The sequence below is a fragment of the Euprymna scolopes genome, chromosome 36 (genome assembly GCF_053919585.1).
Source record: "Euprymna scolopes isolate OS-2025 chromosome 36, ASM5391958v1, whole genome shotgun sequence".
Lineage (NCBI taxonomy): Eukaryota > Metazoa > Mollusca > Cephalopoda > Sepiida > Sepiolidae > Euprymna > Euprymna scolopes.
Genome location: NC_136517.1, coordinates 66,560,105 through 66,577,082, shown reverse-complemented (window position 1 = coordinate 66,577,082; position 16,978 = coordinate 66,560,105). Strand labels below are relative to the sequence as shown.

The 16,978-nt window shown below is 31.8% G+C and overlaps 1 protein-coding gene across 15 annotated transcripts in view; it reads left to right on the top strand.

Annotated features, from left to right (window-relative positions):
• Window positions 1-1,482: 1,482 nt before the first annotated feature.
• Window positions 1,483-16,978, top strand: part of LOC145260561 (protein Daple-like) — a 322,031-nt gene continuing 306,535 nt past the window's right edge. For all 15 annotated transcript variants that reach the window (XR_013864328.1, XR_013864325.1, XR_013864323.1 and 12 more), the window contains exons 1-3: window positions 1,483-1,607; window positions 4,196-4,282; window positions 15,458-15,604. Coding sequence is in view for 7 of the 15 variants with exons in the window: in XM_080118815.1 (XP_079974941.1) it covers window positions 1,593-1,607; window positions 4,196-4,282; window positions 15,458-15,604 (249 nt within the window). In the remaining 8 variants the exon portion in view is untranslated. The remainder of the gene's footprint in view (window positions 1,608-4,195; window positions 4,283-15,457; window positions 15,605-16,978) is intronic.

Sequence of the window (16,978 nt, the reverse complement as noted above, 5' to 3'; positions counted from 1 at the left end):
TACATTAACCTACTCATTTTTATTCTATGTATTTGTTTACTTATATTTTACTATATGCATTTACATACACATTTGTTTGCCTTATTCCGGAGTTTGTAGATACCGGCCTATCCTTCCCCTTATTTTGTATGTATGTATGTTTTTGTTTAACTTGTATATGTTTTTGGATATGTGTATATATTTATGCATGAGTGTGTGTTTGTATATATATATATGTGTGTGTGTGTGCTATTGTATATGTATACATATATGTATATATATTTATATGCGTGTGTGTATGTATATACATGTATGTGTGCATTTGTGTGTCTGTATATATGTATATATATATATGTGTGTGTGTGTATATATAATTTTCTATTTTTTTATTTATTTATTTTCATTCTTTTTTTTTTTCTTTTTTTTTATATATAACAGACGCCCCATTTCATAAACAGCCATTTATTTGTTCTGATCAGTTTTCTTAATTTAATTCTGGGACTTTCACGTGCATATCTAAGCTGACCTAATTATTAACGCTAATTTTCGCGCTTCTTGTCTGGGTCAGTTTTACCTTGCTTTTCAAATTTAAATCTTCACCACATTTCGGGTGGTTTCTTTTTTTTTTTAAACCTTAATTTTTTTGATTCATCCAGCCTTGACAGACGTGTTTTTAAATATTCTCTCCAGTACTTTTCTTTTAATGATTTGGAATTCATTCCATTTGCGCTTTTTTCCAAGGAACTCTGCCTTTTGGATTATTTTGGACCATTTGGAATTTACCCATTCGATTGAAATTTTAAATGCGACCGTTTTGGATTTTACCATTTTTGGATTTTTACCCTTCACCGGACTGTCCATTCATGTGAAATCTTTTTATCATTTTTCTTTTGCCTCCTGTTCCCCTTACCTCACCCTTTTTTGTAACCAATAAGATCTGTGACTTACTTGTAGTTTCATTAAATACTTTTATATGCAAAATCCGATCCTGCATTTTGCTAATTCCTGCCCTCTGATGAGAAGCAGAGTATTTCTTCGAAACTCCGGGGATTAAGGACTATCCACTTGTGTTTCCTTTTTTAAAATTAAATATGTTTTTAACTCTTTTTCAAGATGTCTTTTAACATGTTTTATTAATCATTTGTTCATATATATATATATATATATATATATTCCCACACTATCTAGATTCTGAACAAACAGCGCAAGATGGTGGTTCCTCACCTAGGGCTGGTGCACACTATTTGTTAAGGTCAAATATGGTTAGGATTTTGCTGTCAAATCAAACTTCATGGACAAAAATCCTATTTAATAGTCTTACAAACAAATGAACCAACAATTCATATTTTGTATTCATCCATTTACTAGAGAATTTGTTAGATTCATTAAAAATAATTTAACAAAAATTGAAAGAAAGGAAAAAATTTCAATTTTTTTTTTAAATTATGTATTCTGTATTTATTTATTGAAATTTTATTCACTGCTGTTCTTGATATTTATTGTCTGAATTAAAGAGAAAATAAAAACATTAAGGCATACATTATTTCTTTTTTTAGTATGAAGAAGTTTATCAAGAAGCGAAAACTGCAAGGGCTTACAGAGATGAAAGTGATATGTTAAGAGAAAAGGTGAGTGATTAGTTTGACCAACTTTTTTTTTAATGAATATTTGTCATTTCTGCTTTATCAAAAGTATCTCTCTCCTTTCTCCTCTAGCCACGAAAACAACTTTTATTTTGTGTTTTTACTAACTTCCTCGTGTGTAAGATTAAAGAATTAGTTCCAACTTATGAATAAGCACCAATTTTTTATTTAAAAATGGTAAAATTCAAACCTCTAGAAAAAATTAGTCTATGTATCACTTGTAAGCAACCTCCTTTCCCCAAAAATACAGTTGTAATGAATCTTTGTTAAATACATGTCTATTTAATTGTTTTTGCATCTGGCTTATACAGCTTTAGACCCATCAGCTTTATATGCTCATCTGTTCCACCAGTCACTTAGGTAATTCCTCCTGCATACTTCCAAAAATGTGCATTTTTTTTCTTTTCTGAGTCTTTTACAGAAGAGGTTACCACCATTTGTATTCTCACACTAATTATTTTTCCCACTGCTCTCTCTCAGACAAAGGAAACTGTTCCTCACTTCAGTTATTTCATATCTTTCTTACTCTTGTTTATATACTTCATTTGATTTAAAATTAAAATAATGAGTGGTCTCTATGTATAACTTTGATTCATTTCGGAGGTTCTGACTGTCTATTCCAATTACTTTTTATATATTCTGAATCATGGAATACATTGATGAACAGCTTGCAGAGTATGTCTAAAGAGTTAAGATAGCATCTTCTTTACAGTTCTCAGTTCATCATAAGTAATGTTAAGGTAACATGTTGCTGTTTTTCTTATTAACTTACAAAGTCTTTCGGAATATATATAACTATTCACGATACCCATATCACATGAATATAACGATCTCAAATAATATAACATACGTAAACGAAGATACAATGGTTCTTTATGGACTCCAAAATGGCTGTGCCACTTTTTCTTTAAATTTTACACAAATGTACTTTGTGTCTAGAAGTAGTTTTAGGTAGTTTCTGTATCAGAATGCTTTGATAAGTTTTGAACTAATAATAGAAAATATCCAATTAAAGAAGGAACAGTCAGATTTGGGCCGAAATTAACACTCTTATACATCACAAATGCATTTGAGAAGTTTTATCAACTCACAAGCAGAAAGACCTGACATATAAAATCAGTAGTAGATTATTTGATAAGACAAGCATTTATTCAAAATGTTTGTTTAGAGCACAAATATTCAAGCCGTTGGTTGTATATAAAAATACTTTTATAAAATAAACTGGAGATTCTCTATAGAGCAATTTACGTGAATCTTCCTCCCGGTGCACTATGGTGGGTCCCCAATTAGAGCAGGCAATTTGAAAATGGAAGGGTGATTTTACTGATTTTGATAACACTTAAAGTATTATGAACATTCATTGATCCGCATTCAATCCCTGGCATTGTCGTGTTTCCCTGCTAGTCCATTATGAGGCTGATTTTAATCTAGATAGGTTGAATTTGGTTTTCTCCATATTATTTATAAAAAATGGCGAATCAAAAAATAGCATCTCGCTTCATAATAAAATTTAATTTACTTAGTTTAAAAAAACTACTTGATTAATTTACGTGATTTTGGAATATGGCATTTTCGTTCAGGTGACTGTTGGGTATATTATAAAGATTTTTTTTATTAAGTCGAATTCTAAATGAAAACCATATTTAATATTTGTTTGAAATATTTGTTTTTAATTGTTGATTTTTGCTTGCATTTTTCAATATTTCTCTTGCTATTTAGTTCTGAAAACTACTATTATCACACAGTTTATTTTTTGTAACTTTTTTTAAACAGAAGTGTACAATACATTCCTTCAAAAATGACAAAATAAAGCAAGCATTGAAATTTAATAAAGCAAGCATTGAAATTTTTATTTATTAGGTAATATTGAATATTCTAAAAAGTAGAAATTAAAAATGTACATATAACTAAATTTATCTTCTGTCCTTTGTAAATTTGTCCCCAAATGTATATAAATTAAAGAAAATAAATGCCAAATTTTTGTGCATTAATTAAGACACTTTGTAATCCATTGTGGATAGGAATAATTGACAAAATGGAATATCTTATTTTTAATTATATCAAGAGGATGAATATTTAGTGACTTGTACTTTCTCAAAATATAGCTTTGTCAGTTAAACTGGATTCCACTTAAATGGTTTCTATGAGATTAGATTTCACATTGACTTTGTGCAGTGGTGGGATTGTAACAGGCATTATCACTAGTATAAGAAACAAATTGGTGTACAAACTTAGTATTTATAATTCAATCTCTTATTGTAATTTAAATTTGCTCCAGAAGACATTTTTAATACTTAAAACCAATGTTTTCTAATGAAAAATGAATGTTTATTCTTATAAAATGTCCAATTCATTTTCAGCTAATAAGGTTTCTATTAAGAAAAATTGTTTGCATTCATTATGGAGAACATTGTAGAGATGTGCATTTTATTTTATGCAATTTTCGTTCTTGAAATTTTATGACAAGATTGCATTAAATTGTAATAATTCATATTATTTAGTTTCTTGAAATTTACAAGTTCATAATATATTGTAAGATTTTTTTTAATTAAAATTTTTTATTTTATCTTTAGGCCAATCAAGTTGTCTGTTATGAAAATGAAATTACTAAGTACAAGGAAAAATTAAATGAGATGGAGTTCTACCGATCTAGAGTTGATGTAAGCATTTTCTTTTCTTTGTTTGTCTGAATTAATGACATTTACATGAAATCCATTTTTTTTAATGACAGGAAATTTACATTCAAATTAAATATCTCCATTCATTTAAAAATCGATTTTCTATTTGTCATGAAAGGATGTAAAAGACTTTAAATGTTTTGTAAAAGTTGATTCTAATTTTTGAGGAAGAAGAAAACATCATTTGTGCAATTTTTCTGCTGCATTGGATTTGAATAATTTAATCTTTTCAAATTATTTCAGTATTCAGCAAGACTGTATTGTGCATCCATTTCTAAGGAGAAACCAGAAATAATCATGCTTAAATATACGATCACATAATGTTTTTATTGAAATATGTTTCAATAAAAAAAATGAATGAATAATAGAATTTCATTTAATATTTCTTTTATGTAGTTTATTCATCTTTTTGACATTTGTTTTTTTTTTTTGTTTTTTTTTTCATTATAAGAATTGATAGTTCCAAATTCGTTGTCTAAGTACTTTTATTTCCTTCAGGATCCATTCTCATGGTGCCACTAATAAAAACTTAAAGAACTTTCAAATGGCATATGTCAGAATTTGAGCACAATTGGATGATTAGTTTACAAGTTAGTTAAGTGAAGCCACTGTTGCAAATTTTCAAAAAGGAAAAATCTGAATTTTGTGTTGATAGCATTGGTTTCTGATGAGAAAAAATACTGTTCAAGCAGAGCAATGGCTTGATAAGTGTTATTCTGACTCTGCTGCATCGATAACAATGTAATGTGCTAATTTTAAACAAGGTTGTACAGACAGAAATAAAGCCAAATTCTGTTCCAGAAGGTATTCCACAAACACATTCTGGTCGATCATAAATTGAAATTGTGTGAGATAGCAAAGGAGATGAAGATATAAGAAGCCAGTGTATTTACTATTTAGAATAAACATTTGTCAGTGTGAAAACTGTGAAAACTGTTTGAAGTGAGTTCAGTCTGTCAAAAACAGTAACCTGTTGATGATTCAGAGTGTTTACGATTGTTTCAATGCAACAAAAACGATTTTGCATCAATGGATGTGACAACGGATGAAACATAGATATACCACTTAACTCTGGAATCAAAGTGTTAGTTAGCTCAATGGACAGGTGAAAACTATTTAAAACTAGCAGTACCTGCTAACTGGTGTTGCCTGGTGGAAGTGTGCCCTCTCCACGATAAAAAGTAAAGTGTAGTGGTGACTGTTGCTGCTGCTGCCGAAGACACCCCTAACTCCTATATGGATATTAAGCCCCAGCCATTAAAAAAATAAAATATCAGCAAGGGTAAATAGTAGTAAATAATAGTAGTCAGCCCAAGTGGAGAGATGTGAAAAAAGAAAAAAAGAAATAAAAAGTAGTAGGAAAGCAAGCATACAGGTTCGAACCTGTATAGCGAATGATCAAAGGAATATGTAAAAAAAAAAAAAAAAAAATCCATTTAGCTTTCGAGAGAGACTGAGTCTGTAATTTTTGACAGACTAAAAAACAGGAAATACTTTATCGGACAATTTTAAATCAAAATAATTTATTTTATTTTGAAAGTAAAACTTTTTCACCAATAAACTGAGAACTTTTCATTTGTATTTCAGATTTTAATAAAACCTGGTACTTTAGCATATTGTGAACGTCGATGTCAAAATCCTAGTACCAAATAAAGAAATAATTGCCTTTTCATTTTTGTTTTCTCAAGAATTGTTTCATTTTGTGTAGTTGCCTTTGGAGTTTTTAGCGAAGCAATATCTTTTCTAAGTACAAACATGATTTAACATGATTTCTAAGTACAAACATGATTTAACTAATAATTGTGATGATAGCAAAGGCAAAAAAGAAAGAAAAAGGTTTAATAAAAATGTCAAGATGTTTTTTAAAAATGGCGTTTTAAGGATTCCAGCAAAATATTATATCCTAAAAATTATGATAAAATTAAACCAGTCGAGATAAAGTTCTGTTAATTGTTTATTTATGAAAAAGTATTTTATCTGTGATTTATAAAAGTTCTGCTTTTGCCGTTGTACAAGTAGCCTCCAACCCTGGTTAAAAAAAAAAAAAAGACACTGGGTTGACACCAATATATAGATTAACCAAATTGTTTAACAAATAAAAGGATATGTGTTTTATTTATTTAAAATTTTTAATGTATAATTTAAAATTAAAAACATTGAACAATACAAACAATACGTTGTATAAGAAATGAAAAAAGAAATGAAAAATGAAGATTTAAAATGATTGAATGGGTTTTAATTTATAATTTAAGTTAAAACATTGAACAATACAAATAAGATTTTGGTTTGATTGTAAATTTTATATTGTTCTCGGATGCATATGATGATGCACGGAAACACTGCATCCTTGTTTCTGCATCTCCACAAAAATTCAATATTTAACTTCATTTTTCATTATTTCTTTTCAAGACAAAACCAACATCTATATTGTACGAATTTATTTTATAAAATAAAACACGTAATCATTTTAAAACTTCATCCTGCATTATTTCTTTTCTGTTTTAAACAATGTGGTTAAGTTTAATTAAATTTTAATCACAGGATGACATTTTCAATAATCATGACAAACTTCTGTTTACGATATATATACCGATGTCTACCCAACGTAAGGCTATCTGCATAACTCAACGGCAAATCTACCATTATTTATTTGTGTAAAAGTTCTATTTTTAAAATAAAAGAAATTTTTATTTAAACCTCTTAACGTATATTATTCATTTGTTTACTTGTGAAAATGTTCGGTTTACGTTCCATAAACTCACTCTGCTGCTTTTGCTCTCTCTCTCTCTCCCTCTGTCTTGTCTGTCTCTCTCTTTCTCTCTCGGTAAACAGGCTGGTGCTACCAGATCAGGCTGCCTATTGGCTTCCTGAGACGAAATGCACCTACATTGATTTCGATTTCTGTTTTTGTTTTCTATTCTCTTTTGTAAAACTTAATTATGTTCTACAAAAACAAAATAAAAACAGCCCCCTTCCCTTTCCCTCACCCCCTCCCTTTTTACTTCCCGGTTGACCCTGTCGGCAGGGCATTAGAATACGCCGACTGGACCCCTGCAGAGGGTAAAAGTCCCTCAACGGGGCTACCTGTTGACCGTGGGTGGCAACTCGTGATGCCTAGGAAAAGGATCCTGGTGGCTGAGCAACCGATGCCTAGGGAAAATAAAGGTATCTGTTGCAACACTCTACTTTGGCCTTGTACTAGGCTAGACAGGTGGTCGGAGAGGCCCGATCCAACCAATCGGCTAGTCATGTCAAGCCCTAACACTTACACTGAAAATGTCAATTATAACATCTAAAAAAAAAAATAAATAAAATGAAAAAAAATTTAATCCAAAGATAATACATTTCATTACTACAAACATAGACAAACCAGTTAAGTGTTAGAAGGCGATGGCAAGGGCCAATCAATTGATGAGACAAAAACCACACAATTGCTCCGTAAACCAATGTTTATCAAACTGGGAAAGAAGAAACTAAAGGAGGAAACAGGAAATGATGGAACAAACTCAATCAATTGAGTATATCTCTTTTGTATCCCTGGGATAAAAGGGCGAATGGGTTTCCCCCCCCCTAACATCTCCCAATTTCGGGCTCCGAGGAGGGTGGGGAGCAAAAGAGATAAAAATTTAAACAAACTTCTATGGATATAATAAATCCAAACAAAAAACCCAGAAATCAAAAAAATACAACAAAATCGAAAAGAACCCACTCTGACGTAACCAGCTCAGACAGTGAACAAGAATATAACTATGAAATAATTGATAAAGAAAAATATCCAAGATTCATAGTAATCGAAACCTTAGAAGGAAAAAAGATCAGTGATCTCTCACCATTCTTAATTGAAAAAATTCTGTCTCAAAACAGCAACCCAAAAACAGCAAAAAAAAAAGAAGAAAAATGGCAATCTACTTGTCACAGTCAACAATTATAAAGACGCAAAAAACATTTTAGAGATGGAAAAATTCCATATCTATAAATGCAGAAGTTATGCTCATGAAAGACTAAATACATCAAAAGGTGTTATAAAAAGCCATGAATTAACCTTGGCTACAGCAGAAGAAATAGAAAATGCCCTAAGAAAACAGGGAGTAATCAATCATGTTCGAATAAATATAAAAAGTAATGGTCAAACCATACCTACAAAAACCTACATACTAACATTCAATACACCAAAAATTCCCAAAGAAATAAAAATCGGATATATAATAGAAAAAGTAGAACAATATATACCAGCCCCTCTGAGATGTTATAAGTGTCATAAATATGGACATAACAGAAACATGCAAAGGACAGAAAATATGTGGAAAATGTGGCTTAAAAGAACCTAACCACACTGAAAGTGAATGCCCAAACGAAACAAAATGCCCAAATTGCCAAGAAAAACACCCAGCATATTCTAAAATATGCAAAATCTACACAAAAGAAAAAGAAATAGCCGAAATAAAATACAGACAAAACGTATCCTTTCCTGAAGCAAGGAAAATAGCAAGCTCTCGAGAAAAAATAAACACTTACGCAGACATTACAAAAATTTCAAACCAAACCCAAAACCAAGACCTACTTAAACTAATCTCCGAACTCAAAAATCTAATAGAAACTTTAAAAACTAACCAAAACGAAAACAAGAAACAAATACCAGTATCTTCTGAAACTCAGCTAAATGATCTAAAACAAGCCTCAAAGAGCAAAAAAGAACCCAAACAACAAAAACCACAAATAAATAGTGAAAGATCCAAATCACGAACAAGGACAAAAGCAGAAGATAAACACACAATATCTGGAAAGATGGAAACAGAACAGGAAAACACAAATCCTCTTTCCAAAAACCAAAACAAACAAAAAACAGAGACAATATTAATCGAAAATGAAAACAAATTTGAATTGATTGAAACCGAGAGTCACAGGAAAAAATCTAGCTCCAAAAACAGAACTGACCAGGAAGAGAAAATGGAGACTGAGGAACCAAGCAGTTCAAGTAAACACAAAACAAAAACCACTCAAAACACAACAAATCAATAGAATACTGATATAAAAACCTAAACAAAAACCAAACAGAAAAAAAAAGAAAAAAAAACGAACTTACTAATGGAAATGAATAAAAACATCATACAGTGGAACTGTAGAGGCATAAAACCAAACTACAAAGAAATCAAACATATAATAGCACAATATGACCCCAGCATAATCGGCCTACAGGAAACTCTTCTAAAAGAAATGGACACCATCAACTTCAAAGGATACCACATCTACAATCAAACAAACAGATCACCGACCAACAGGTGGCACTTCAATTATAATAAAAAAAACAGATACCATATATAAAATTACAACTCCTAACAAACCTTCAACTATTTGTTCAATATACATTCCACCTAAACATAAACTAAATAAAATCGAAATTGAAGATCTCATAATACAACTCCCCATACCTTTTATATTAATGGGGGACTTCAACGCCCATAACAAAATGTGGGGAAGTGAGAATATTAACCAAAATGGGAAAATCATTGAATCATTACTGGAATCACCCGAAGTAACTATATTTAACGACAAAACACACACATACCTTCACCCAGGCACAGGAACAACATCAGCTATTGACTTAACACTATGCTCCCCCACAATATTTATGGACTTCCAATGGGAGGTACATAATGACCAGTGCGGCAGCGATCACTTCCCAATTGTTCTCAAAACCCAAGAACCTACAACAGAAGAAACAAAACCAAAATGGCAAATTTATAAAGCTAACTGGACTGAATTTAGCAAACTTTGCACAAACCTAATTAATCAAGAAATAGTTAGCAAACCAGATCCTATGTTAGCTTTCACCAATACACTAAACGAGATAGCAATCAAGAAAATCTCAAAATCTTCCACCAAACCACACCCAAAATCAACGCCATGGTTCACAATAGAATGTAAAGAAGCAATAGCTAACAGGAAAAAAATGCTAAAACACTTCAAACAACATTCTACAAAACCCAACCTTCAAAAATACCTACAAGCACGAGCAAAAGCGCGCTATATTATAAAAAAAAGCAAAAAAGAAATCTGGCAAAACTATATTTCCAAATTGAACAACACGTTATCAAAAAAAACATGGGAAATAATAAGAAAAATAACTGGAAAAAAACTTGGAACATCAATAAATAATATAAGTACACCAAATGGTAGACAAACTATAGACAAAAAAGAAATAGCAAACATAATCGCAAATGAATTCAGCCAAAACTCATCATCCAATCACTACTCCCCCAAATTCCAAAAATACAAAAACAACGCAGAAAAAGAACAACTCAGTTTCACATCCAATAAAGAATACTATAACACCTCTTTCACTATAACAGAACTAAAAAATGCAATTCATAAAAGTAAAGATACAGCTACCAGTCCAGATGACATTCACTATCAATTTCTAAAACACATGCCAGTCACATCTCTCAATATTCTCTTACAGATAATTAACAACATATGGTGGACTAATAATATCATCCCAATTCCTAAAGCAGGAAAAGACCACTCCAACCCTACCAGTTATCGTCCTATCAAGCTGTATATGCAAAACAACAGAAAGGATGGTCAATACAAGACTAATATGGCATTTAGAAAAATATAATCTTATCTCTACACACCAAAGCGGATTTAGACAAAATCAAGGTACTAATGACCAACTTATTCGGCTAGAAACATATATCTGTAACGGTCTAATAAGAAACCATCACGTGGTCTCAATCTTTTTTGATATCGAAAAGGCGTATAACACCACATGGAGATATGGAATCTTGAAAGATATTCATAATATGGGAATCAGAGGAAACCTAGCAAAATTTATCCAAGAATTACTATCCCACAGAACATTTAAAGTATGCCTAGGAAATACATCAGATCAATACACACAAGAAACAGGGGTACCACAGGGTAGTGTACTATCTGCCACCCTTTTTCTAATTAAAATCAACGGTATAATGGAAAATGTTAACATGGGATTTGAAAAAACACTATTTGTTGATGACTTTTCAATAACTTGCTCATCACCAAATATGCCAACTATTGAAAGACAAATGCAACATTGCCTTAACAAAATAGATCTTTGGGTTAACCAAAATGGATTCAAAATGTCCAAAAGCAAAACCACATGTATCCACTTTTATAGGAAACGAAAATACCACCTTGACCCACAGCTCAAACTAGATGGACAACTAATACCAGTAGTACAATACACCAAATTTCTAGGGATCATTTTAGACAATAAACTAAACTTCAAGGAGCACATTAACAAATTAAAACAAAAATGCTTAAAAGCAATAAATATCTTAAAAATAGTATCAAAACTAGACTGGGGAGCAGATCAAGCTACAATGCTCAAAATATATCGCTCACATATCAGATCCAAACTGGATTATGGATGTGCCATATACAGCTCTACTTACAAATCCTACAAAAACAAACTACTAAAAATACAGAATCAAAGTTTAAGACTTAGCCTGGGAGCCTACCGAACTTCTCCAATGGAAAGCCTTCACGTAGAAGCCCAAGAACTACCCCTGCACTTAAGATGGAAGCAACTAGCGTTACAATACGCAACAAAACTACAAACCAACCCCGAAAACCCAACCTACAAAACTACCTTCAACCCACAATGTACAAACTCTTATTCAAGGAAACCAAAAAGTATACCCTCCTTTGGACACAGAATTAAAGAAATAATACATCAAATCAATGAAAACCCCGACAATATAATTACTCGGAAAACAAACGACAGAGCACCATGGACATTACACAAACCAGAAACCGACATAACACTTACTGCTTATAAGAAAAATATTACAAATAATATAACAAACAGAAGCAACTTTGGAGAACTAAGAGAAAAATATGCAGAATACATAGAAATATACACCGATGGGTCTAAAACTATAAACGGAACAAGCGCAGCATGCACAGATGGACAAAAACAATATCAAATAAGACTGCCCAACGAGGCTTCAATATATACAGCTGAACTGCAGGCCATCAAAATAGCTCTCAAAGACATCAACGAACAAAAAGCCATAATATATACAGACTCCCTATCTTGTATCATGGCCCTTGAAGAAAAATCTAAACACCCTTTTATCACAGAAATTATACAAGAATACAATGAAATAACCGAAAAAAACAATAAAAAAATTATAATAGCCTGGATACCAAGTCATGTCGGCATTCCAGGAAATGAAAAGGCAGACAAACTGGCTAAAGAAGCCACAAACCACCAAATGGAAAAAATTAAAATACCACACACAGACCTAACAAGAAAAATCAACGAATATATAGAAAACAAGTGGCAAGAGGAATGGAACAATGCACTGCAAACAAATTGCACGAACACCAACCAATAATTAAAAACGAAAAACAAAAAATTTTTAAAGGAAGAAGAGAAGAAATTGTACTAAACCAAATACGAATTGGACATACAAAATTAACTCATTCCTACCTAATCAAAGCGGATCAAACACCAAATTGCACACTCTGCAACCAACAACTAACAATTAAACATCTACTGACAGAATGTAGAAAACACAAACGCACTCAAAAGAAATATTTTAAAACAACAAACATTAGAAAAGTGTTCCAAGAAGTGGAACCCCAACAAATCATAAACTATTTAAAAGAAACAAATGTATTCAAACTCCTATAAAGTAAACAAGTAAAATTCAGTTTAGAAAAACAAATCTCTTACAACTAAAACAATTTTTCGGAAAACCTAAAACATCTTGATTCAAAAGATAAACTTTTTTAAGAAACTTAAAAATTTTTTTACAAGAAACTGAAAACCTATTATATCAACAAAACTTTTTGGCATTAAATGACTCTTAGAGGTTGAAATGCCGTTAAACAAACACACTCACTGACTCGCTCGCTCACTCGGTAAACAGAGATAGAGAAAAGCAATTCTGAGTGGCTAAGTAAGCACTTTATTTATCTATATATATATATATATATATATATATCTATTTGTATATGTTTTGGTTGGTTTGATACTTAGGTCGAATGTAAACAAAACGCATGTAAATCTCTCTCTCTTTCTGGAAAACACATTTAGGGAGAGAAGCAATTAATGCCCAGCTGCTAAGTGTGTATCTGTAGACGCCATGTTGGATAGCATCTTGATTGTTCGTTTTAGTGTATAGGATTGTATTCTGGAATAAGGGTTTGTTCTGGTGTAAGCCAATGAGAATAGCTGGAAGGTTTTCGGAGAGAATTTATTATTTTTGAATCCGCGGACGGGAATTTAACGGCTGTGCTATGAGTTTAGGAATCAGTTATGGAGGGTGAAACCACAGTATCCGTACCCTGTGTATAAGAATCTGTGGTGGTGACTGGTGCCGGTGGTATGACTTAAGTGATAGGGGGTAAAAATCAGGACTATTTCCTCTGTAGGTTAATGCGATAGTGATACTGTAGCTCCTCAGATGTAATCTAGGATTTTATTTAAACACCTGGATGTGTCAAAAGTTTTTATAAAGTTATGTAAGATAATGGCTAATAGGCTAGACATAAGAAATTTGTATGTCGCATCTGTTGTTTGAAACCTACTGTATTTTGGTCCAGAGGGGAATAATTGCGCCTCTTTTATTATATATAGGGATGACCAACAAGCAAGTTTTTGATCTCCATATTTGGAGATGCATAAGGTATTTTGTTATCTTGGGATAGGAAGAATAAGCAATAACAAGTATTGTGTAGCATTATTAATGCATTTGAAGTAAGAAATCTCAATAAAACTGACACAGATGAAGAAAAAAGTGTTTTTCACCAAGACAATGCACCATGTCTCAAATTGATCACAACAATAGCAAAACTATATGAATTGCACTTAGAATTACTTATGAACCGTGTCTATTCTCTAGATCTGGTTTCAGTGACCACAGGCTGTTTGCAGTAAAAAAAAAAAATACTGGAGGTAAATAAATCTAGCTTCAATGCAGAGGTGATATAGGAAACTAAGGCCTTCTACAAAAAGGCATTGAATTGTTTGTAAAGCATTGAAATCTGTATATCATCTTAGGAGATGATGTTGATGAATTTTGCCTAAAGTTATTTTATTAGTTGAGCCCAGGACTTATTGAGTGGTGTATTCAACAGTTACGGATTTGTTTTATTTTTAATGATTATAGTCAACATCTCTCCACCTAATATTGCATGATAAAGATGTCTGAAGAAATTAAAATAACCTGTATTTTAATTTTGTCAATTTGGGGATGTTCCCCTTGCATAAACTAGAGGCAAACAAGTTGTTTGTAAATGCACAGAAATGCTCAAAGTTGTGTTAGCACTAGCAGCACAATTACTGGCATCTTTAATGTCAGAGTAAGAGTACACCAGGTTTCTGTACTGAGTCATTGCTTTTCATTTGTGTCTTAGAAGCAATGTTTAGTGAGTTCCATACGGATTGTCTGGAAGATATATACTGAATGTTCATGATTTACTAATTAGTTGTGAAACGATAGAAGATCTTCTTGTTAACTTAGACTTTGAGGAATACTTTGAAAAGTAAAGATAATGAATGTCACCAAGATCAAGCTGATGAAGTTTCCCTACTCAATTTGTGAAAAGGGGCTCCTATGCAATTCTATTTTTTTGGTACCTGTATGCATTCGGTACACAAGAAATACAGTGGAATTATTGGTAGATTGAAACAGGATAACCAATTTGTGTGCAACTCAAATGTGGAAAACATATCTCGATGGTGAAGCAATTGATATTATCAAGAAGTTTTATTACTTTGGTGGTACTATTGGAGCACAGAATGAGAGTTCTTAACTTAGCAAAGGTAGAACAGTTGAGGTAACGGATTCAGTGCACAGATGAAAGCCAAAGAAAATATGGAAGGAAGTGATAAAAATTGTCCTAAAGAATAAAGACTTGACCTGTATGTGGAACGGACATTAAACAGAATATGATGATGAATGATTTATGGAGTTGTGGAGATTTTTTTTTTTTTTAAATAAAGATAAGCAATGTTTAAATGTCAAATTATTTCAGTACAGACTCAACAGAAAAATCTATGCATACAATGAAAATAAAAAGAAATTATAAAAAAGAAAATGCCTTTTTTTAAAGAATTGTACTGGCTGCATTGTTCATGTCTCTTCAAATTTTGGTTTTGAACAGGAACTTCGAGAAGACAACAGAATCTTGGTAGAAACCCGTACATTGCTAGAAGGTCAACTGAACAATGCTCACAAACGTATTGATTCAGTCAAGGAATTGGAGAGAGATTTGATCAAGTGTAAGAAACAAATGCAAGATTTAACAGAGGTCAGTTGTTTAATGTTTTTTTTTTTATTTGCACCCACTACTTTTCATCAATAGTAATCCAAATAATGCAGAGCTGGTGATATTTAAATATAATTAAATCTAAGGGGAATGTCTATTTCTTTAATCATTTTCTGCTTAGTTTGATGCTAATACTTACCAGTTGTCTATCTATTAATATTATAATGATCATAACATTTAATCTTTGCATTTTGAAAATTATAATTATGCAAAAAAAAAAAAAAAAAAAATTCATAGCTAAAAAATAATTACATTGTGTACCAGAATTATATGCAAATTGACTTTTTTGTTTTACCTCCGATATTTTTTAATAAAAATAATGAAACTTGACATGTTATATAGCAACACTAACACGTGCACAGATTTAAAATTCTAAGTTAATCTACGCAATAGTAAACAAACGATAGCCATTTTGGTGATTTGCAGCCTGTTTCCACGTGCCAATTTTATGTGCAAATCATTGCTAAAGTTCCTAATATGGTGAAGTGTTGACGGAAAATTAAAGAATGTGTAATTTTAAGAATATGTAAATTGAGAACAAGAATAATGCAGAGCAAACATCGTTCATATTGTTTCATAGTACAATTAATATTATATATGATTACTATTTTATTAACAGCACAAAAAAACCTTTGTCAAACTTTCAATTTCATCTGATGAAATTTCTTTGACAGCTATCAAAACAGCATTCCAGAAGTCATCCTCAGAGGTGTACTGCTTTCCTCCGGAGTAAATCTTCCTTTTCAAGATGCTCCACAGATTTTCAATGGGATTTAAATCTGAAGAACAGACTGGCCATTGCATTATTTTCCCATGTCTGGCAAAAACACTCTCCAAATATTCAGCGGTTATCCTTGCAGCATAAGAAAGTGCATTATTATGCATAAATACCATCTTTTTCTGGAACAATGAATTCTTGTCAGGGTTCAATGTGTTCCTTTATGAAGTCCATGTATGGTTTAGCAATCATTTTAACTCCATCTGCGACTCTGAATGGTCCTACCAACTCATTACCAATAATTGCAGCCCAAAACATCACACCTTGTTGACGTCTGATCTGGTGGGGATGTGGACCCTCATTACGGTATCATTCTCTCCTCCATTCATAGTCCATCAAGGGTCGCTCGACATTCATCAGTAAATAAAACAATTTTAAAATTTATCTTCATGTGATTTATTGCCCACTGCATCCTCTTTTTCTTGTGGATATCCTTTAATGGAGGGTGACCATCAGCTTTCCACAATTGACAACTGTCCTCAGAATATGGCGTGGAGTTGATTTGGCACATCAGGAATGCCAGTGTTTTCAAAAACTTTTTGCTAGTTTCAAGAGGGTTACGGCTTTCTTGATCTTAC